The sequence below is a fragment of the Opisthocomus hoazin genome, chromosome 6 (assembly GCF_030867145.1).
Source record: "Opisthocomus hoazin isolate bOpiHoa1 chromosome 6, bOpiHoa1.hap1, whole genome shotgun sequence".
Lineage (NCBI taxonomy): Eukaryota > Metazoa > Chordata > Aves > Opisthocomiformes > Opisthocomidae > Opisthocomus > Opisthocomus hoazin.
In genome coordinates, this window is record NC_134419.1 from 26589041 (window position 1) to 26612414 (window position 23374).

At 38.6% G+C, this 23374-nt stretch overlaps 1 protein-coding gene across 4 annotated transcripts in view; it reads left to right on the forward strand.

The window, feature by feature from the left end:
- Nucleotides 1-23374, forward strand: part of DENND1B (DENN domain containing 1B) — a 168426-nt gene that overhangs the window by 59137 nt on the left and 85915 nt on the right. For all 4 annotated transcript variants that reach the window (XM_075422316.1, XM_075422317.1, XM_075422318.1 and 1 more), the window contains exons 4-7: nt 2318-2367; nt 11853-11972; nt 20547-20616; nt 22537-22617. In XM_075422316.1, coding sequence (XP_075278431.1) covers nt 2318-2367; nt 11853-11972; nt 20547-20616; nt 22537-22617 — 321 coding nt within the window. The remainder of the gene's footprint in view (nt 1-2317; nt 2368-11852; nt 11973-20546; nt 20617-22536; nt 22618-23374) is intronic.

Below are 23374 nucleotides of genomic sequence, written 5' to 3' on the forward strand. Positions count from 1 at the left end.
TTTTTTTTTTTTTTTTTGTCTATACTGTTTATACACCAGTCTATAGACCTGCTGGCTGGTTGAATTTTAAAGAGTGTGGAGGTTTAAAGACTTGTCCCCAGAGGGATTCTCCTGCCAGTTGGGAAACGAGCTGAGGCTGCTCTGCAGAAGTTGAGCGCGCATGAACTGGCTGGGGGAGGGACAAAGCGGAGCTGGGGGAAGTGCTGTCCTGCAGCAAAACAGACCCATAATTTTCAGGTTGTTTAGTCAAAATATTGAGCTAATACCTTTGGTTTTTTTGTTTTTGTTTCCTTTTTTGTGTGTGATAATTTATTCTGAGACAATACAAAGGGGAACATAAATGAATACGTTTCCATACCCAGTTCTGTATCAGTGCTAAGCTCACCAGGCAGCAATTAAAATCCTCGGTTTTAAGGAGAAAATGACTTCCTATAGTGTGAGAATAGGTGCAGATTTGGAAAGGGAATTTAAATAGAGTATAAAATACTCTTTCTTTGGAACAGGAAATACAAGCTTTATGAACATGAACAAAGAGACTATTTGGAAATGTTTAGGAAATTTCTGAGTTCAAAGTTTTGAATGGCCTGTTCTGCTTGCTTTCTTTTGTTAGACTTTATTACTACTACTACCAGCATCACATATGTTTGTTTCCTGCCTACAGAACTTAAAATGTTTACCTGCTCTGTTTGTATTTTGCTCCTCATGCTTCTTCTGTGGCCACTCTCAGCAGTCAGGATGGTGCTTGCGCAGTTTCTTTTGGTGAATATTGTATGTACTGCTGCTGTTCATAATTCAACTAACCACCTTTCTCAAAACACAGTGTATGGCTTTCATGTCCTCCTTTATCTGTGCTGACAAAGTAAAAGTTCTTAAGATTTCGTGAACTCTCTTGTAAGGCTTAGAAATTCTAGAAAAATTAACTTTTCCATTTTGTTCTGCATGATGACTTACTGGGGTATGTCACATACCTTTTAAATGTTGCAACTAACATATGCGTGTTGTATTCAGAGGCATCCTTTTCCTGAACTCTTTGTGCCTTGCTGATTAGCTTGCATGGGTTCTTCATGTTTTACGCTATCCACTGCGCCAGGCAAATGTTTGAAGTAAATAGTCATTGTGGTGTGTAGGAATTTAAATACATAATTTCCCCTAATGGGAGTTGGCTGTTCAACATGCAGTAAATGAAGAGTTCAGGCTGGAAAGTGATAACATCTTAGATCAAGTTCTTAAAGCCCCCTGTGCACCTCTGGAAATTTGCGATCAAGATGCATTTTTCTGAAAACACGCACCTTGTGGGATAACTCGTGTATAGCGTGGTGTACCTGTCTCTGTTGCTCTGCTGCACATTTCTGTGGCTTTGCTGGCCAACTGCACTGATGTCAACTGTCTGTTCTTAGCTGAAGCATTTCACAGAGGGTTTGCTTTCCCAGTTGGGAGCAAGGAAATAAAACCTCTTTTTCTGGGATCTTGTAAGGTCATTGTTTAATATTTGCTGCTAACTGATCTTGTAATTCACTTTTTTTTTTAAAAAAAAAGAAAAACGTTGACTAGTTTGAGAGCATTTTTATATTTTAATTAACACATTTTATTTGCCACTAAACAGCTTCTTAAATAAAATTCTGCAAGAAAGAGTCACGTTATCCTTTCATATTACGGTACAAACGTTGATCTGGAGGATTTCTCGCCCCCCCTTTCCCTTTATTAATAGCAAGGCTTGCTTGTGAAACCCAAAGGGTTAATCATATAAATTTCTCCTTTGGACCAGCAGACGATTTCCATCATTTTCAACATTTGACTATGGAACATGTATAGAGTTGTTATACCTCTCTGTAATTTATTCTGCTGCCAACTTCATTCCCTTTTCTCTGCCTGCATTTTAATTGAAACAACATTTGTATTTTTGAGCCAGGATCTGTCAGAAGTCCCTGTGGCTAGTCTGTGGTACAAGTAGCAGCAGAAGTGGCTTACCCATATGGTGTGGTGCTTCTTGTAAAATCCATATGGCCTTGTTGAAGGGAATCCCAGCGGGGATGTGAAGGGTGTTAATACCCTTCAGGCCAGGCCTTTCCCTCCTGGGGCTTCTATGGCATTGTCTTTGCAATCTGCCAAAGCACAAACTTAATTCCTTTTTAATAATCAATGATTTCAGTCCAGGAACGTGTGCTCTATTTTTTGCAATTGTATATTCCTTGAATTTATTATTTGTTATGGATTTTTTTTGATATATTTTAAAAATGAGCCGTAGGGCAATTGCTAGCAAATACAAATAAAAGCCTTTTCAAAATCCTAACTGTATTTCTTTTACTTGTATTTACAGGAAGTGCTGAACAGCATTCCCAAGTTCTGCTTTCCTTTTGACATTGAAAGGTATGTGTTACAGTTGCTGTTTATTTAAAAATATTTAATAGAAAATAATATTTAGCATAATTTCAAGGAAAGAGGTAAAGAAAAGGAAAACATATTGTACTCCCTAAACTTGCACCTGCAGATGAGAACACGTCTTTTGTGTTCAAGTGTGAAATCACTACTAGGAAGTTATCACAGCAAAATGCAACCTTTACGGAATTTTAGGGATATCTCTTTCAAGATAGAGCTACATTCTGGCTCCCAGTTTTGTCCATTGTAATTGTAACTGCCATCTGTGTTAATACAAGGGTATAACATAGTTTCCTTTAAATGGCAAGCATCATAAAAAATGTTACGGTGCACCAGGGTATAAAAAGTCACCGAGCAGTACTGAAAACATGTTGTTTGAGTTCAAAGAAATTAAGACTTTAATTGCATGGAAGTAACTGAATATGCAATTGATTTTTCTCAGAGAAGAATCAGGACTGTTATTTATAATTAATTAGCCCTTGCCATTCTGGTATCAGTTATAGCGTGGCTTCCATGTAATGCCGGCAGTCATTTAAAGGGTTCATATAAAACATTTTTGTTCAGTAAAGTATTGATTTAGGCTCATCAAAATGATTAATGGTAATTAATCAGTTGTACTCACTCAGGTTGGAAAACTCATATTGTCCAAATCAGCAAAGATTGAATTAGAAGCTTGATTTGCATAATTAATGAAAGATACACCAAGGTAGTGTGCAAGCTTAGCCAGTTTCAGAACAACATTGGCATCAGTTGTAGATGGAGACTCAAAGACGAGAAGCTTCTATCAGACGCAAGAAGCTGCTGTCACTGGAGTGCAAGATGGTGTCTGTGTATAGACGAAAGAAGAGAGGCTTTGCAGAAAAACACACCGGCAAAATAAAAATCTTCATCAACACAACTTCCCTGAAGTAAACTAGGTTCATTTAGCCTTTTGTAATTGAATTTAATTAGGTTGTTTGGATTTTGAACTGGTTAAGTTCACTGTCTTTTAAGCTGTTTTAATGACATAACCAATACAGTTGTCAATGTTGGCTTTAAAGAATTAGTCTTCAGTGTGCTTAAGATATGTACAGAATTCTGTTTAAAACTGGTAAGGAAGACGAATAATGGAAATAAAACTTGAGGATAACAGAAAAAGGTGAGGTTCCATTGCTGCCATCCAGTGGCAAGAAGATAATCAGTGGCAGCAAATAATTACTTTCAAATAACTTGTCTTGTGTTAACTGTTTCTGTTGAACCATTCAGGACACACTTGCTTGTATGAGATGGATAAGCTTAATCAATACACTGTGGGAATGCATGAATTTATAGCATAGCTAGGTATGTATTTTAGCTGAGTATCTGAAGGGGGAAGGAAAAAAGAAAAGCAAAAGTTATGGAACGTTTGTTGTTTGTCTGTCAGTGCTCCCCTGTGACCCCCTCCCAGCCATGCTTTTTGACTCTTGGCCTCATACTCGACTGTAAAGCAGCGCTCTCAGTGATGCTAAATTTCTTCAAATTTCATAAAAGTTGGCAGTTGAGCAGAGGAAGCAGAGGTTCTTGGAAGCTGAGATAGACTGATGAAGGGAAAAAAACCGACATGTTGAGTCTGGCCTGCTGACTGCGCAGGCAGTACCGTGGTGTCTTTAAAATCAGCCACCTCACTCGAGGCTTCTTGTGTAGCTGGGAGCTGAGTTTTAGGGGATTTTCAGGAGAACAAAAGGCAGTGAGACATCACCAGAGTATAAAAGAGCACCGACGAGGAGGAGGGGCAGAGCTGTTGTGGGGACAAGGACAGAAAGACTGGAAGCTCATTCAAGAAAGCAGGTGACTGTTTCCTGGCAAGCTATTTGTGTGAGCGGCTTACTGGCTGTGCAGTGTATGTACCAGTTACTACTCAATTCAGGCATCTGCTATAGCCTAGACGTATATTACCACTTTTTTTTAGAGAAAACTGTTCCTTTGTGTTCTGCTTTCTCAGTTTTACTCTTTTTTTTTTAATTTAGACTGATAAAGAAAAGTATTGAGAAAAACACTGCTGTAGCTCCTTTTTAGATGGCTTTTTTCTAATGGTCATTTAAGATGTGACAAGCATTTCAGTTTTTGTCTAGCCATAAATGTGCTTTTCACTTGTCTAGTGAATATATTCATATAAATATATAGATTTTTTTTTTCTTGTATCAGGGATAATAATAGACCATACACCTAATACCCCCAAGTATTTTACAGGCAGTTTCAATGACAATTTCTGTACAGAAAGCTTGAATTGAAGTGAAACACAGAGTATCTGTTTCATTGACTGAGCGTACTGTACTTGAGGGAGCATCATTTCTCAGTCTGTATTATGTGTACTATACATAGATAAACCACTTCAAGCAACATCTGATCCTAGTAAGGGCTAGAAATTGCCAGTGTCAAGGTGTTAACTTCCACTGATGCTTTTGATCAAGATACCTAGAGTAAAAAAAGTGTGTCTGTGCCATAGATTGCTTTGGGGTTCCTACTGTACAGAAGAGTTGGAGGGAATGGAGTGGCTTTTCTGTTAACTAGTTAAATAAAACTCATTAAAGTAGGAAATCTCTATTCTTCAAATTATGGAAATAGGAAAGTTAAAGCACAGTGGGTAAGATCATCGTCACCTGTTTTCCTCCACCTCACCTGCATTAATTAGTGAATGAAGTGGGAACATATATTTGATTTTGTTTTGTTCACTATGCTACATGGATGATAGACTGAGATCCCAGTTTGGTTCTTGCTGTTTGATGCTGGTTACATTGTCTCACCAGACATACTGATTTTACCTTTTATGCAGATGTTATAAATAGCTGTACGCTACTTATTCTAATTATCAAAAGTACATACTGTGAATGGTGATTAAAAATCTATAGGTAACTCCCATTAAATCTAAACTGAAAGTTAAGCCAAAAAAACGCACAATGGTGTAATATTTTGACCATGACTTAAACTTCAAGTTTTATATATAATTTTTTATTGAAAGCAGACACATAATTTCTTTACTGCTGGTTATGGCTCACGTTTTATTTTGAAGGGGTTAAGAAACGAATTGCATCATAGAAATTCTTGAGGATTTGCTCCAAGAACTTGTGTCTTTTGTGAATAACTGACTTTAGGCTTAATAAATGGCACAATTGTACAACATTTTAGCAGTTTGCATGTAGATATTTACAAATAAGCTTCCTTTTTTCTGCTGCAGAATTCCTGCCATTGTTTCTTTCAATATGGAATAGGAGGATTTAACATTTGAGAATGTAGAGATTTTGACTTCCTTTAAATATTTGCTCAGCTAATACTAGTACATCAGAAAAGGCACTTTGTCATCTTTTTTGTTCCTTGAATTATGCAAATTCTGCATGGCTTTCTTCACTTTTCTTTCACCATTGATCTTCTGTGTTTTTGCTCTCAACCCAAAACTCGGGTATAATTTTGCAGAGAGCCCACACCTCAATCTCTGCATCCATCAGTTACTGAGTTGGTTGATGATTAGTGAGCATGCAACTTGTCCTCTTGTTCCTTTTGACACCATTTCAAATTCAGTCCTAAGCTGCGCTGCGTCACTACTTGACCCCTCAATTTTATCTGCGCTTTGAATCTCTCTCATTTGTCTCTGCCATAGATAATTTCCCTCTCTCCTACCATTCCTCTCTATATTCCGTTTCAGGATGCATTTCTTCTGCTGTATGTGTAGCATGCATGGCTTTTTAGCTAAGACATGGTGGAAACTGCCTGTAGGATCAGCATGGAGACAATTACATGCACCTCATTAATTTCCCCTACGGCGCTCACCCGATCGCAGGGAAGTGTTGTGTTTTGGAGTGTAAGAAGTGGCTCTACTGCTGATACTGTAGATGTCTCGTTAGGAGTAGAATACTGCGTAAGTATGGGAATTACTGTGCATATTATTTAACTCATAATCTGTTAGGGTCAATAAGTAATGATGGCAGGAGTGACATCACTGTCACTCTCCTATTGCTGGCTAATGCTGTTTCTGTTGGCATTTCTGGCAAAAGTCTGTGTGCAGAAACACAGCTATGATCAAGACAAATGCAAAACAGTGGTTGGGGAGATCACTGGATTTGCAGATCTTCCACAAAAATTTTTGCCTTCAAAGTAATTAGCTGAGAATGAAAAGTGAACAACTGAGAACGTATCTCAAGCTGTACAGGTGAAGATAAATAAACTGTAGTACCTCCTGTGCACTTCAGCCATTCTGGTCAGTTTGCAAGATGGGTTGTGAACTTAACTCACTGTATTATGTTATGTATATGTAAGAGAGAGGTCATTGTAAAGACAGGTTGCAGCATGAACTGCGCACTGTGGAAGGGTGTAATTATTTGTTTCGAATGTGAGTTATTTGGTTTCCACCTGTGTGCAGAAGTGGACCTGTCTGAGAGGAAGCGTGGGCACGCCAAGGGAGCCTAGTGTGCTCCCACAGACCGTGGCGAGGTACGGTGGGCAGGGCCCCAGGGCAGAGCAGGCATGTGTTGCAACTTCGTTACACTCAGTGAGACTCTCTGCTGACTAGTCATGGTTTCTTTTAAGGCTTCTGTTTTGAGAACATAACCCCAGTTGTAAAGCTAACTATGCTCTTTTTTTTTTTTTAGTGGGAATTTCCTTATTTGGTGGTAGCTTTGTATGTTTTCATATCTTCTGCGGTTTTCTTCCTGTTCTTGTTCTTTCCGATATGCAAGGGGTTGGGGTTTCTGGGAAGCGGAGCTCAAGTCAGACAGCTCAGTTGGAGCCAAGGAGCCCGCCACATGGGGAGTCTGAGCTGTGAGGTTGTGGATCATGGAGCGGGCTTGGAAGTGGAGAAGATAGTCCCTGAAGCTTAGATTTGGGGATAGCAACTAGTTGAAGGAGATGGCCCAGCCTAGGGTTACATAGTCTGTCCATCAGCTTGTACCACTGCCTTAACATCTGTTTTTCAAATTCCTGCTTGAAGCAGTTTCTAATCTGTTCTCTGATCTGGGGACAATTAAGGTGAATAACTGGTGGAATTTGCTTGTCAGCATCAGGCTGGGAGAAGAAATACATTTGAAATTTTCAGACTAAGGTAGAAGCTGCCAAAGCTTTAGTCAGAACAGTATACTTTAGTTACGTTGGTCAAGTATGTGTATGTGGCACCTTATAATTAATGATGTTAGTAACCTTGTTTTCTTTTAAAAATAAGTCCTCAAAATCTGTATTCCCATGCATAAAGTCTTTCAGTTTTTGAAACTCATTGAAAAAATGAACTCTCTGAAAAATCCCTCTGAAATTCAAAACCCTTTAAAAATTCCTCAAATTTGAAGAAAAAATAGTTTCAAACATCTGTGTCTTAAACAGATTCATTTGGAAGAAAAGCAATTCTTATTGAGACCAAGGGATAAATTTAATGTTTAGACATGCTGGTTTTTGTTCGAAGAAAAGATTTAATTCCTGCCTTAATCAGTTCTCTCAAGGTGGCCTTAAAATGAGGCCTGAACAACAGCTGTAGTCTAAACAAAAATCTTTAAAATTACTCTTTACCTATTCCATGGGTACCAAAGATCCTTTTCTGCATTGTGTAGGTATATACTTAGAAAAGTTTAAAAACTACTTTTATTCCTATAGTGAACTGTAATAACCTTGAAAGAGCCCATTGTAGTTTTGCAGGGTTAATAAGTATTTACACACATTCTTTGCTATTGGTGATTTATTATTGTTAAACTAAGATGAAACGTAAGCATGCAGGGCAGGAGTTGAAAGTAAGTCAAAAGCAAGGCAGAGGAATAAGTGAGGAGAAGGTTGGTGGTGGTTGGGAACGATTTGTGATTTGTGCTGGTGCTCCCCGCACGAGTGAGTAGATCGCGCTCTCTGCAAACAGCCGACCAGACTATTTGACTTTTTTTGCAGAACGTTTTTGAAGCTTGGCCCGTTGATCCTGCACTCTGATGGAAAGTCTAGATAACACTTTGTGTAGGGAATTTTGGTACATGATTTACCTGTGTTGATTTTCGTGTTAAGGAAGACTTGAGCCGCATCGCTGCTGTGGTTCAGTCGCAGTGCCAGGAGCTGCTGCCTGCCTCTGGAGCTGGGACTTGACTTCGGACAATGCCTCAGTGAAACAGAGAGGCACGAGCCCTGGGCCACACAGCCAGCATTTGTCCACGTGATAATACATGTAATATATATGTTAAAACTGTAGTGCTAGCACTTTTTGAATGTTTGATGTGTCGGGTTTAGATGTTGTGGTTATCTGTTGATATTCAGAAATCCCCAATCAACATTTGTTTGTTTCTGTAAGGCTTACCTATAGTCAGTTTTAATTCTGCTGAAGAGGAGTAAAAAACCAGGCATCCTTGCTGCCCCCAGATCTTTCAAATTAGAAACCCAGAATTAATTCAGTATTTTAAATTCTGATCAGAAAACGTGGTTCAGATGGACGGTTGCTGGCTTCTGTTGGCAGTTCCTTTGAAGCAAATGGGACCAAATGCAAACTTTTGGGTTCTTTGTGGAGATTCAGTTTTAGCCTTGGAGTTTTTCTCAGTTTGAAAATCTGTAACATGCTGCTTGCATCTCCTTCTAAACTCTGTGGGAAGCAGTTTTCAAGCTGTGCCACTTTTACACTGACTTCTGAAACATGGAGTTATCTCCCTTAAAGAAGCAAAGGGAAGATGTTGAGTTGGAGGTGGTGGGATGGCATTGGAATTGCCTCCTGCTGAACTGTCGTAAATTGGCTGGGCTATTTTTAATAGAGAATATCAGAATTTAAATCTCATTTTTAAAGTGGTCTTGTCTAGTGACACTTTTACTTATGCTTTAATTGCAACACCAGGTATTTTCCCATATCGTCTTCAGATTTTGGGAAGGGAGGAGGCAAGTAAGGAGATTATTACTGATGTGAGTTTTTTGGGCTAAGGAATTGTTTTCAAGCAGTATTGAAGTAGTCATTTGCCTGACATACGTGTACACAGTACATTAAAATCGATGCCTGCATAGATGAGCATCTGTCAACAGTTGCTTTTTGTGAATGACTGGTGATCTCTGTGGGTTAAGATGGTGGGTAGAGACCCCAGTGTAACCATGCCAGGTGTTTTGCAGTGTAAGAAAAAGCCAGTGGTGGCTGCAGAGAGCTCCGAGCCTCGTAGCGGGGCATGGCAGAGCAGGGAGGGGTGGGAGCAAGGTGGCAGCCAAGGGCACTGTGCCCAGCGCCATACCAGTGCTACCGATGGACCAGCTACTGCCGAATTGCTGCTTAAGGCCCCAGCCACAGCGTGCGCAGGGATGCTGGAGCCATACTGCAGGTTTCAGTGGCCATCTGCTCTCAGGAACAGAGAGGAAAATGCAAAGATGTGGAACAGCAAATGGCATCCCTGGTAGGGAAGTAATAACGCATTGCTATTGATGGCTCTTTGTTGTATCAGGCACAACATAGAGGCAGCATGCTAGCTGTGCGGAACCTGACGAATGAAGGACTGAGTGAAAGCTGCTGAGCACACTAGGTTGTTCCAGTCTGTTGAAGACAAACAAGGAAAATGCTTGTCTTAATGATCTGAGTTTTAAATACCTAACTAAAAAAAGACCACTAATTATCACGGGTTTCCAGTGATTATATTGGACTAAAGGTACCTTGTAATGTTGTGTATGCTCAGCAGAGGCTTTTTCTTCAGCCTGGTCACTGGATGTTCACGAGGGACGAGGCCAGACTGAAATGGGTGGGAGGCTCTGCAGTCTGGGTAGTGGTATCACTTAACTAATCTTTAAGATGGTCATGCATGTTAAATGGTGTAATGTGCATATGTCCCATGTAACTTCTCTCGTCCTTTGATGATCATCTACTTTCTTCTTTCCTAGGGGAAAATTTTTGGTTTTTGTTTAGGTGGAGATTTAAAAAAAAGCACAACAGAAGACCCCAACCCATAATGCAGGGGATAAATTAAAAAATTTTGTGGTCTAAGATTGGAAGACTGAGATCTGTGATGGTTCTCAGCTTCTGTGGGAATTCATTTTCAGCTTGGCATCCAAGAATGAACCACACGACACGTTAGTCAGGGAGCTTACTTGGCAGGTGCTTAGGTATTCTGCTGTAAAATATCATGTGAGAATGGGAAAAGAACAGAGGACAATAGAATTACAGGCAGAACTGCTACATTCCACATTTTCAGATATCCATGCACTCCCAATCATATCTCTGTTTTCATTTGGTTTTAATTAAATCTTTAAAGATCGCTTCCAACACAAACCGTTCTGTGATTCGTTCTGTGCCACACGTTACCTCTTCTGGCGGAAAATTCCAAGTCTACCTAAGGCTGATTCTCTTTGGGAGATTTTGGAGAAGTGCAATATGTATTTCTGTGAGTAAACTTCAGATACAGTTTATTCATGTTCTACGATGCTTAGATTGAATATATTTTGCAATTTTGGTGAAGATTGCTGAAGTTTGGCCACGCTGAAAAGCGGGTCTGTCCTGTGCTCTTGGTGATCCTCTATCTGAAGCTGACAAATTGGACAGGAGAGAAAGGCACCTGGCCTGAGAGCATAAAGGAGATGAGACTTCTCATGGCGGTGAAGATACCGTTTCTTCTAAGAAGAAATTGGGAAAAGGTTCATACTGTCAAGCAGAAAGTGGGAGGTCAGGAATGGAGGTTGGGGCTGGGGCCTGGTGATGAGCATGAGGAGTCAGAATTGATGCTGGAGGGGAGGTAAAAACCGAGAACGAAGTGGATTAACCTGCGCTGCTAAGGGAATGCTGGCTGAGCAGGGTGTGGGGTGAGAGGAGTTGGAACATCGGGCTGGGAAATTTTGCGTAAATGTATTCTGTCTCAAGTGGGTACACATTTTGATACAGTCTTGCAGGTATTATTACTTATTGTTTTAGCTCTCGTGCTATTTGTTCTGGATTATTTTCTGGCTTTTGCGTTTCCGGAGTCGAGCAAGTTTGCACTGGAAAATGAACTTTTAGCAAAATGTTGTTTGTTGGGCAATGTGTAGTGCAAAAAATAGAGGAAAATGAGTGTGAATGCATGGGAAGGGGAAGGCTACAGGTTTAACCAACGAAGGTAGTGTGAAGCGGGGGGGGGGGTGTGCTGCTATTTTTCTAATGGCTATCTTAAGCCAGACCTGTATCATGACATTTAATAAATTATTTGTAGAATTTTAAACCTTTGGTTTGGTTATCATTTTCCAGTGTTGGGGTGTGCTCAAAGCCAACAAGCTGTGGCAGGCTTCTGCTGGCTCTGCCTAGGCCTTACTTATGAAATGCCCTGTCCATTCAGACTGGGGGTCGGATCCCGCGGAGCACGGCAGCCAGAGCATGGGGCTGGAGTGTCAGCCATGGCACGGCTGGAGGAAGGACCTGGGCTCTTCCGCGCCGACAGGAGGGAGAGGGGTGCAGGAGGCAGCTGGGAGGATGGAAAGGGAGAGAAGGATAGTGAGGCTTGAGCGTGAAAGTGCTTGACACTGATGATGTACATGCTTATGTTTTTCAGTGGTTTTATGCTCTGTGTCTAATTTTTCAGGGTGTCTCAAAATCAAGTAGGACAGCATTTTACCTTCGTGCTCACCGACATTGAAAGTAAACAAAGGTTTGGATTTTGCCGTTTGACATCAGGAGGCAAGGTCTGCCTCTGTATTCTAAGGTAAGTCAGTATAAGGAAAATTGAATCAAGGAGTGAATATAAGAAAAATACAAGAAAAAATTATCTTTAGCAAATCCTCTGATAACGTGCTATACTTCTCTATCAGGGTATCATTTCTGTACAACAGTGTTCCACTGATTTCACATGAAAAGTGGTCGCAGCCCCGTATGATGGTGTTCTTGTGTGAGGCTAAATAATTCTATTTAAATAATGTGAAATTTTTGCTTAAAAGCAGAGAACAATACACTGCAGCTTTAGAGGCTTTGAATATTATGTGGATGTTTTTACTTTCTAATGAGATCTTGGAGGAGTATCTATTCAATTCAACAAGAAAATGCGCTGTTCTGTATCCCTCTCCTTGGAAATATGATTTTTGGGGGTGTCTTCCATGTTCTTTGGCAGGACTATATCTAATATGAGAAATGCCAGAGCCAGATAATTTGCAATGAAGACCATGATGCTTTGTTGCAGAAGAGATACTGATGGTGGAGAAATTGACTCTAGTGAAATACTTTGTTTCTCCCTGTGCTTTTTCTTTCTTCTCCTGTAAGATAATGGTTTTGGTAATGAGAAAAACTGTTTGTTCAGCTGTCCTAAAACCATTTTAATTAATTTAATTAAAAGGCAGAGTCCTTTAATTAAAAGGCAAATTTGCCACTTCAGTGAAGAGCCTAGCAGCCTGTAATGTCCATAGAGGAAATGGGAACATCCAGTTCAGCAGCACGAGAACAACAAGATTGAAGTATAGCTGCCTTCAAAGTGAGAATCCCGAAACGCAAGGTGAAAGAGGAGCCTTGTGCTGCCAAAGAGCCAAACCCATTGGCAGCAGAGGGGCAGTTCTGGGCTCCCCAGTTCAAGAAAGATGAGGAGCTACTGGAGAGAGTCCAGCGGAGGGCTACGAGGATGATGAGGGGACTGGAGCATCTCTCCTATGAAGAAAGGCTGAGGGATCTGGGCTTGTTCAGCCTGAAGAAAAGACTGAGAGGGGACCTTATAAATGCCTATAAATATCTGAAGGGTGGGTGTCAGGAGGATGGGGCCAAACTCTTTTCAGTGGTGCCCAGCGACAGGACAAGGGGCAACGGGCACAAACTGAAGCATAGGAGGTTCTAGCTGAACACAAAGAACAACTACTTTACTTTGAGGGTGACAGAGCCTTGGAACAGGTTGCCCAGAGAGGTTGTGGAGTCTCCTTCTCTGGAGATGTTCAAGACCCACCTGGACAAGGTCTTGTGCAGCCTGCTCTGGGTGAACCTTCTTTGGCAGTGGGGTTGGACTACATGACCCACAGAGGTCCCTTCCAACCCGTACCATTCTGTGAATTTTGGAGAGTGAGCTAGGAAGCTTATGGAGAAAAGCAGAGTATCAGGTATTTGGACAACACGGACGTCAGGGAATCGTGGAAGGTGTCACTAAGATAGGCTCACATGAGTTAGGGAGACAAACCCAACATTGACTTGTAAAAGAATATCAGTAAAAGAACACGCGGAGGAGGGGAAAAAGACCAGTCAATATAGAAACTTGTAGAGTAGTGCTTAAAATTATTAGAAATATCAAGATTTTTGTGAGCTTTTAAACAGATTCCAAACTAATGTTGAGAATCAGTACACGGGACGGTTTTGAGCAAGTAATTTAAAAAAAATATTTGATATAAATATTGCAAAAAATAATAATTACTACCATATAATGAAAATAGCAAAACAGATAAGATTTTATTCTGGAACTTAGTTGACTTTTTGTGATCCTGACAATACTTCTTTAATAATACTTCAGAAAGATTTGATTCTTAGAATTTTGGAGTGTCCAGTACTTAACCCTTTTCCCTGTGATACCTTTTGTTGATATGTCTTGTTAAGGCCCAGAGAGAGAATGTATGTGTATGCTTTAAGCTCATTTCTCTGTGTTAACCTTTTCTTCTCTCATCAAGCTGGAAACAAAATTTTTTACTTGTACTCTTAAGATTATCTGGCTGGCTTCTAATGCTATAATAACAAATGTTTAATCATGCACACTGAAGTATGCGCATTTAAATACTGTATGTAGAAAGAATGCATCAGTATTTTCATCCAATGTGTTTTAGTATCTAGTCTGGTTTCTACTCTGAATCCAAGATTCATTAGAAGTGACCAAGTGAGACAAGACTCACTAGCAGAGATCTTTTGTCATTTCACCTGGCTTTCCCTTGTACGTGCTTGTTGATCATAAATGAACCAAAACGAAAGAAATTTTAATAAATTATGCTGTCTTTATATATAAAGAGTGTGTATGCATGTTCACACTCGCTCTCTTCCATATATGCAAATAGCATAAATTTATATGCACTGTATGTATATACACGACTGTTGTATGAGCAATTCGAACTGTTTGTCTGTCACAGATGTGTACATGATAGTCATAGACTTGTATACAAACACACAAATGCAGGCGCAATAAATACAATGTCTAACTACACATCTCTTTAGGCAGATACATGTGTATTGCCTCAAACAAGAGGAATATATTAAAGTTAGTGACTTTAATGTTAGTGACAAAGACAACTAGAGATACTCAAATACAGTAAAATTAACTAAATGAAATAGTCATAGATAACTAAAATCTCAGTAAGAATCTGTGGAAAGAAGAGCAGAAACAAGGCAGTCAAAGTGATGAGAAGGAAATACTACAGAAATTTGGGTAGGCGGATGAGTGAGGAAGAGGACATAACTTTTCTCGTGGGAATGTCTTTGGTGCGTGGTACCAGGCCATGCCTTAACCTATGCTGGGGCAGCAAAAGAGATAGGATTTGAACTGCTGAGTGGGATTCTTAACCGAAAACTGAAGAAAAGGCTGCTTGTCCACAGGCTTTACACCAGCAACCTAAATCTGCTTCTAAGATTAAAGTCCTGTAGTTTATGGGACTTCTCTCTATACTTCGTTCTTCATCTGAAACCCTAATTAAAGGAAATAATCTCTGAATTTGCAACTGAATGGTGGTTTGAAACAGAAAATATACTTGTACATATAAAATTATTTGATAAGATTCATGAGGCTTTTTACATTTTATCTACACATGTATATGAATTGTGTAAATGGAATTTTCTCCCAAATCAGAATGTTTTGTTCAAGTTCTCTATATGTTTATACAGTGAAATAAAAATCCCCCAAGGTAGCGATCTCAGGCATTTTTGTTTGAAGAACTTAATTGTGATACAGTATTGTATAAAATGGTCATGCAGAGGTTGACTGCAGTTGCCAAAATCAATGTGCCAGTAAGTGTAAAACCATACTAAGATGAGAAAATAAATCTTGGATTATTCTCCAGAAGGTTTGTGTGATTCCTTTGCAAGTTTTGTTTTGTTTTGTTTTTTTCCTTAAGCTGCACAGCTGCTTTGTGAAGCTCTGGGTGGGGTGTGAATCCTGCAGTGTCACTCCTCCCTCTCCAGAAACAGTTGAGCTAATGCAGCCCTGTAAGAATGAGGTAGCCGCAGTAGGAACTTTGTAATATGCCTTGTTGTGCTCATATACTATACTGGATCTTTTCTTCTAGTTTTACTTTTTCTATTTGATTTAAATAATAATTTTTCCCAGTTGAGATTTGAAGTGGCACAGTAGAAACTTGAGTGTTCACTTTTGAATAATAGAAGAAGACTTAGTTGTTCTGGGTATTGTTCCTAAATGTCCCTGCTGTGTGCAGTAGGAATAATACTTTCTGGGTTTACATGAAATTGTTTTTGATTTACCTGAATGGTTTTAGTACAAAGTGTGAATAATTTGACTGAAATTTTTCTGGTTAAAAATCTTGAAGCTGTTGATGGACTCTGAGGTTGACCTTACACGTCCAGAGGAACACAAAATGCATCATTAAAATGCTCAGTCTTAGATTTCATTAATTTTATGACTGTAAAATTGTCACCTATGTTTCCAGATGAAATGCTTTAATAAGGAAGACAGGTTTATGTGGTAAGCCTTTGTAGTTCTTCAGTTCAGACCACGCTTGAAGCTTGCTCGCTCTTCCTTTAGGCAAATCCCTTAGAAGCAGAATGTTTCAATTTTACACATTTTGTGTCAATTTTCCAGACAGAAAAGTAGCCCCTAGACATTAGACATTTAGCTACGGAAAGGCAGTTTCCTTAGTTTTATTTGATTACTAGAAGTTAGATTCCTGCTGATAGTTCAGGACTGTTAGTGGTTACCTGACTATTTGACAGAAAACATTTCCTCTCCTTTATTTAACCTTTGACTCATGAATGTAAAAGTTTTATCAGAGCTGTAGTAGAAGCACCAGTGAGGTGGAAGTCTACTTATGGCAACAAGGGTTATGCGTGACTTTGAATAAAAGTCTCAGCTCCTGCCTCGTGGCTCATTTGGATTAAAAGAAAATGCTAAGTACGTTTTTAATTAACCATGAAATATCTGGGGCTCTTGCTTTCGTGACAGGCACTGGCTGTGCTTTTAAATAAAGACCACTGTGTTCTCAACCATGGAATACATATCTATTAAAACAATGTTGCGTATGTTTTGATGTTTTTCTTTATTATGGGAGAAAAGTTTTGTGGCAACTTCAGAGAAATTGCGGTATGTTGTTGGAGGTTGTTGTATGTTTGTCTTGTATGTTTGTTTCTCAAACAGCTACTGATTGTAACAGGAGGAAGGTAAAGACAAGGTGTACAATTAAAGAAGAATAAGCAAGAAACCAGTAATGGTTTTGTAGCTTAAGAACCTACGTTATTTTTATTTGAAGTTTAGACTTCTAAATACATTAAAATTGAAAATTAAAGCCCTGTTTTTCCTCTGGTTTATCTAGTGTGAAGGGGCTTCATTGATAACCTTTTGACGTTTTTGTAAGACAGCTAATTCATTATGAAATGCACTGCTCATAAATAATTTTATGAATACAAGTATGATGGTAAGGTCTTTCTAGTAATGGACTTCAATTTTGATTTTATCGGTCGTTAAGGTACATATTAGTGTGACAGTTTTGAGTTAGGAGTAATATATTACTGGTCTCCTCTGTTGAATTCAGCTATTTCAAAACTATTTTTTGCAGACAGTGCATTTCTGTACTAACTTGGAAAAAATTATTGCCCAACCTGACAGATGTCGGTGGACATTTGTGTGTGGATGACTTTTTTGTACATGGACTAGTTCTGTGCTAAACAAAGACTAAATAGTTTCATAGGATTTGCTGACAGGACAAGCTGAGAGGATTCTTCTGCCTGTAATGCTTCTGGCTTTTAGCTATCACATATACAAGTGCCATATACAGTGCTTTATCCAATATGATGTACTGGATAAAGACGTAAAGCCTGTATCATGGGAATGTTCAGCTGTTAATAAATTTATTAACTGGAGTAGTCCAAAGAAATTAGTAGGATTATTAACACATGTGCTTGCAAAAATCAGCCTGTAATATAAGAGGACAAAACTGTTGCTTGATATCCTTGAGGATGTTACAAAATAAAAAGAGCTTATACTTGCTCTTTGAATTGAGAATCTAAAATACCCCCTGATGGCTGTCTTCATTATGAACAAACACAACCTGTGTGTATGTTTACTTTTGAATGCAGAGATGCATTGTATATGCACACACACAAATGCACTCTTTATGAAAACAGCAAATGTATCAGTTCTTATTATACTGAATTGATAGCAATTAGCAAATAAATAAAAGAAAAATATAAAGGGAACTTTTTTGCTTTCCAATAGATCTTTTGATCTTTTTAGATCTCTCTTTTTTTCCAATAGATTTGGTTGCAGTAAGAACAGTATAATTATAAATATCGACAAAAACTTCTGTGATTAAACCGTGCTTTTGAAGAACTGAAAATTATGTGGTAAATAAACAGAGGACAGGTCTTGGTGACCTTCGGCTTAATGCCGTATAGTGTAATGGTGTACTTGTTTTGATTTCCTTAATTTTGCCGTCTTAAGAGGCATGTTGAAATTATATTAACCTTGTGTCTGTGGTTAGAAGGCTTAAAGCAATTCTTCTTCCACTCTTTCAACTCAGAAAGGAAACAGGCATTTTTAAACTATGTTCAAGTAGTCTGTTTTTACAGCGTTTTTCTTTGCGGTTTTGTTACATGAAGCATGGCAGTGTATCATCAACCTGATTTTGCTAAGGGAAGAAGTTCCTGTATAAGTACTCTGGTCAAAATGCCTTGCAGTATGAAAGAAAAATCTGCCTTGGCTTTCTGCTAGAGTTCATTAATTTCAGATAATGAATTTGACCTCTTTATGCACAGACTTAAAAAATTGCATTTAATTTTTCTTTTCACAGTAAGAGGGGAGTTGAAATCATAGATACAAGAAAGAAATATGGTTAATATTTTATTGAAGTAGGAGCATTTATTTTTATAGAATGCTGTTCATAAATGGTGATTATGAAAAATGAATGATCAGATAAGATTTTAGAGTATTGTACAGCAAAATACGCTGGAGTGATGTACACTACTAATGCAGAGGTGACAGCAAAAGACTGGAAAGCTTTTAGATAATCTAACCCATTTGTGAGTCCAGAGCTATAAAAATACCTTGCAATGTATACCTACCTTGTACCTTGACATTGACAAAACGCTAGAGCAGTGTTCCAGTCCCTGCTGTAGTCCTAGGCTGGTAAAACTGTTCGGTAGCTCTGGCATTTGCAGGTACTCTGAATGCTGTGGTGAACAGTTTTGTTTGCCTATCTACGCTGCGTTTCAGCAACATGTGAAACTGGGTTCACATGAGTTCAGAAGATAATAGAACAGGAGTCCTAGGTGGAAGGAAACTCAAAGATCAGACATTTTAGGTGCTGTTATGATGGGTGTTTTCTAGGGGTGTGCTGCGTTCATGTCTGTAAACAGTGAGTGGCCTTACACAGGTGCGATGAAGTAGATTTTGTGATTACAAAAGAATGTATTGAAAAGAAAATGTAGTAAGGTCACACCTTAACTACTGTCAACAATACCAAACATTAAAAATGCCTGTCAGCTTTAAGAGGTTGATGTAGTTTTGATTAACAGCCAGTACAGTGTATGGTAAAGTGTGATACAGACATTAAGACAGTGGCTCTAAAAGAAAACATTGCCTCTGTGTCTCTTTGGCTTGGCAAGGGTAAATCAATGATTTTTTTTTTTTTTTTTTTTTTTTTTTGAAGAACCAGTGGTTAAGCTGTTATAAGGACAGCAAAGTAAGATTTCTAGAAAATGCATAGCTATAACTATGTTCAGATTTCTGCTGTTCTCTTTCTTTGCCAATGGGATCTGTTCCTAAAGCCTTGCCAGCTGCATACTGAGAAGGGAGGTGTTACAAAGAAAACGTAAGCCTCCACTGGACTCCCTGCACAAAAGTAGGCTTGGCTTCTCTTCCAGCCAGGGTTTCCCCAGCAGGTTTTCTTTTCCTGTCAGGGAGAACATTTAGGTTCTGCATACCGGGCTTCTTCAGATGCAGTTAACATGTTTCCTGAAATACAGAAAGCTGAAATTGTAAGGTCTGTAAACAGCACGTGCTAAAGCTTTTAAGAAGTGGATTGAAAGTATATCCGTGCATTTACACGGCACTGAGTAACAAAGTGCGTAGTGTTGTTACATATGGGTATGAAATGCAGTAGAAACTTTTCAGCCTGTATTTCCTTCCCAGTCCCCTTAGAATCTCAAACAACTGATATTAACCATACTGTTACCATTTTAGTGACATTCTTTGTGATATAAGTCTAGCAGATGTGAGAAGGTGTGTAATTTGTAAATACAGAGTGTTTTATACTGGTACTGTTTAGTTTACCAGACTTATTACATGTATATCATAGGATTAAATAGTGATCATGGAAAGTTCTGTAGCATACGATTGCTGATGATGTCACGACCAAACAATGGAAGTGATGCCACTGGGTTTGAGTTCCTTTTCTAATGCTTGTCAGCTACGTCTTATTTATCATGAATTCTGTTTAACTCACTGAGAGTATTGCATGTGTATGGACTGCAGACTTGTGTTAAAAGTGTACGAAGTATTCATGTATTAATGTGCTGTGTGTTTACAACATTGGTGAATACTCATTTACTTTTAGAAGTTAATTCTATCTATAGAAATGAATTTATAGGGAGACCAATATTCTTGCATATAGTGTGACATCTATACTATTGCATAACATCACACCACTTGTCAAATACGAGGTACCTGGTCTGCCCAGGTGAAATTGCTTTTTGTTCTCCAGGGATGCAGCAGTCTGGCAGTCCACCAGGTACAATAGGATGTAGAATTTCAAAATTGCAAATAACATAACTACTGGGAGCTGTACCAATTAAAGATAATGGGAATGTGATTTGGCAATGTTTAAAAAATATTTTTTGGTGCCTTTAAAATAACAAGAAGTGAAAGTATTATGAGTTAATCTACGCTTAATGGAACTTCAAGCAGGTGTCCAGCATAAAGAAATGTAGCTTTACTGCTATCAGTGATGTACTATTAAATTTGTGGGGAAAAGTTTTATATGCATTTTATGTATATGTAGCAATGCCATAAAAATGTGCAAGTCAGATTAATTGTAGTAGTATTTTCTAAGCACTGGAAAAAATACATTGATATTTTATTAAAATGCTTTTCTCCTTGCTCTTTTAGTTACCTACCATGGTTTGAGGTATACTACAAGCTCCTAAATACCCTGGCAGATTATTTGGCTAAAGAACAGGTAATTTTAGATATTCTGTTTCTTTGTGTAAAATATTTTTCTTGAAATAATAGTCACCATCTGAAGTGCTGTAAGGTGATTCTGTACTGTTTAAAAGTTTAAAATTTTAGTAGAATTGAGAAGCAAGTTTTTACATTCTTCATAGTGAAATTCAAAGAATCTGAACATACAGCTGTCACTGTTGCTTGAATCCCGCATTAATCTTAAAAAGCTGGTGAGAATATACCTTTATAAAGTGTCAGTCTTAGCATAAACAAGTCCTGGGTGAAGCGTGAGCAAAGTGTCACATCACTGGGGATCTGTATGACGTATTGATTGTAAACTGTAGATCTCTGGAACTATCTGTTTATCAGTTACAAACACTTTTCTCAAAACTGCATAAAATATGATGTACTGTTTCACCCTTCATATTAACTAAAAGCTACCTCTCGTAATTCTGTCATCTCAACTAGCAAGACAAAATTACTTGCAGCATTTGGTGAAGAATCATGATAGTTTAGTTTGCATATTCATGAGCAATTAGACATATTCCAGGATTACACAGGAAAGGAAAGGCTGGCATCTGTCTTTACTGAAAACATTAAAGCTATACCTTTCTACTTTAGCTATATTATTGTACGAGATTATAATTAAAGAAAAAAAGGCATCAATAGTCAACTGTATGCTGTAGACTGGAAAAGAGGACTTTTGAAGAATATATAAACTATAGAATAAGAAGTTTTTGTGCACGATAGTAAATGGACTATAAAGAATGATGATATTTTACGTAAAAAGAAAATGCAGTAGGGTAGTTTCACAGAATCACAGAATAGTAGGGGTTGGAAGGGACCTCTGTGGGTCATGTAGTCCAACCCTCCTGCCGAAGCAGGGTCACCTACAGCAGGCTGCACAGGACCTTGTCCAGGCGGGTCTTGAATATCGGCAGATGTTTGATGTTAGCTGTGTTTAAATAAAGTGTGGAATATATTTAATTCTTGTAAATGATATAATGAGACTTTGGTTTTGGCCCTGATTTCACTGTAATAGTAAAAATCGTGATTAAGGTTGTATTTGACAGGAAGGGGTAGGGATTGTCTTCTCCTTTGTTGCATCATCACTGGTTCTGGCATTGCAGCTATTACTGCAACCAATTTAAATTGCTGGGTTAGAAGTTTGTTGTCCTATATGCTGAGAAAATGTCTGACCAAGAGCTAGACCCAAAGTCTCGTTTACTAGTATGAGATGCAGTAACAACATCATGCTTGCAGGAATGGGTGGAAGCTTCCTGCAAAGTCCAACGGTATGTTTAAAAGCTGGCCCTGGCTTGTCACTGGTATTCTTAGTTTTACTTTGACAACAAAGAGAATTTAATCTCCATGAACAAAACCCCTAAACTGTATGAAACCCCTAAACCAAATGAAAACTCCAGCTGCATCTCCCAAGTAAATGTCCCTCTTAGAGGTCAAGGTGAGGGATCCTAGTTAAGCCCAGTACCTGCGTGTACTTTTCAGTAAACCTCATTAACTGTTTTATGTGCTCTGATGAACCATTTTTAAAGTACACCATATAGCCATGTAGCTGCATATTTAGTAAAACGTTGAATAGACAAATATCATGGCTAACAGTTTTAGGAGGGTGGTGTCCAAGATGCACAGAGCAGCTAGATGTGTTGACGCTGCTTTCAGTTGCAAATAACGTGATTCATTTAAGGAGTATATGGGGAAATGTGTAAGAGATGGTCTTAAATTGCAGATACAGTCATTTTCTGAGATAGAAAGTTGGCCTGAATTTTATACTTAAATATTTCACTGTGAATTACAATTATCTTTCTCATTAAAAATACATGTATATCTTTGTCAATATATAGTTTGATGTGTAGTAAATGGTAATTAGTCACTTTTTGTACAATAATTACCTACATTTTAAAAATATTCCCTATAGGAAAATGACTCAAATGATTTGTTAAAATCATTGTATAGCCATCCTGTGCCAAAAGCGAACGCTTTAGTCAGTCTAAGTGTGGTAAGTATTCTCTGTTTAACTCCTAATCCTGTTACTGACGATAAAATAGTAGGTAAGGTTGAAACAAAAAAATCCCAAACCTGTGTGAAGGGTAAACTTATGTTGCTTCCCATCATTAACTGGCTTGGATAATCCTTGAGTTTTTTTTTTTCCTCCTTTTGTTCAGAATAGAGTTTGTCTTTGTCTCATGTTGTTCTCTTGAAGTCATAGTCATCAAGAAGCAGAAATTTTGATTTTGCTCTATGGATGAGAAAGCAAACTGCAGTGGGATCTGGCAGTGCTAGATCTACTTTTTTTGTGCTTCCAGCTGTTTCATGTAGATAATTTTGGTTTCTCCTACTGTGAATTGGGAGACATTAACTCTGTTTTATTGCCTCGTGTCGGAGTAGGTAGACTTGCAGGACTGGACAAAAATCTGTGTAAGCTGGCTTCTTTCCCATCTTCCTTCCCCTTCTTCCTAGTTTTGCTTGATCATGCAAAAATGCTGTAGGAAAGATGGTAGGAGAGGTGTACTGTGTTACATGAAACTTCCAGCACATCTAGGTGACAGAACCTGCACGTGTCTGCCTTGCTTTTGTGCTCTGAGTTTTTGTGATATGGGACTGGTCATTGATACTGTGGCAGGGTGGCCTTGCTGCAGAAACATCAAAAAGAGAGCCTGTCTCTGCTAGAGTTCCTGAGGTTTTTAACAGCAATAGCATATGGACGCATGTTTAAATACATTTGTAGAGCCTGCATGAAATGTAGAGCCAGCACA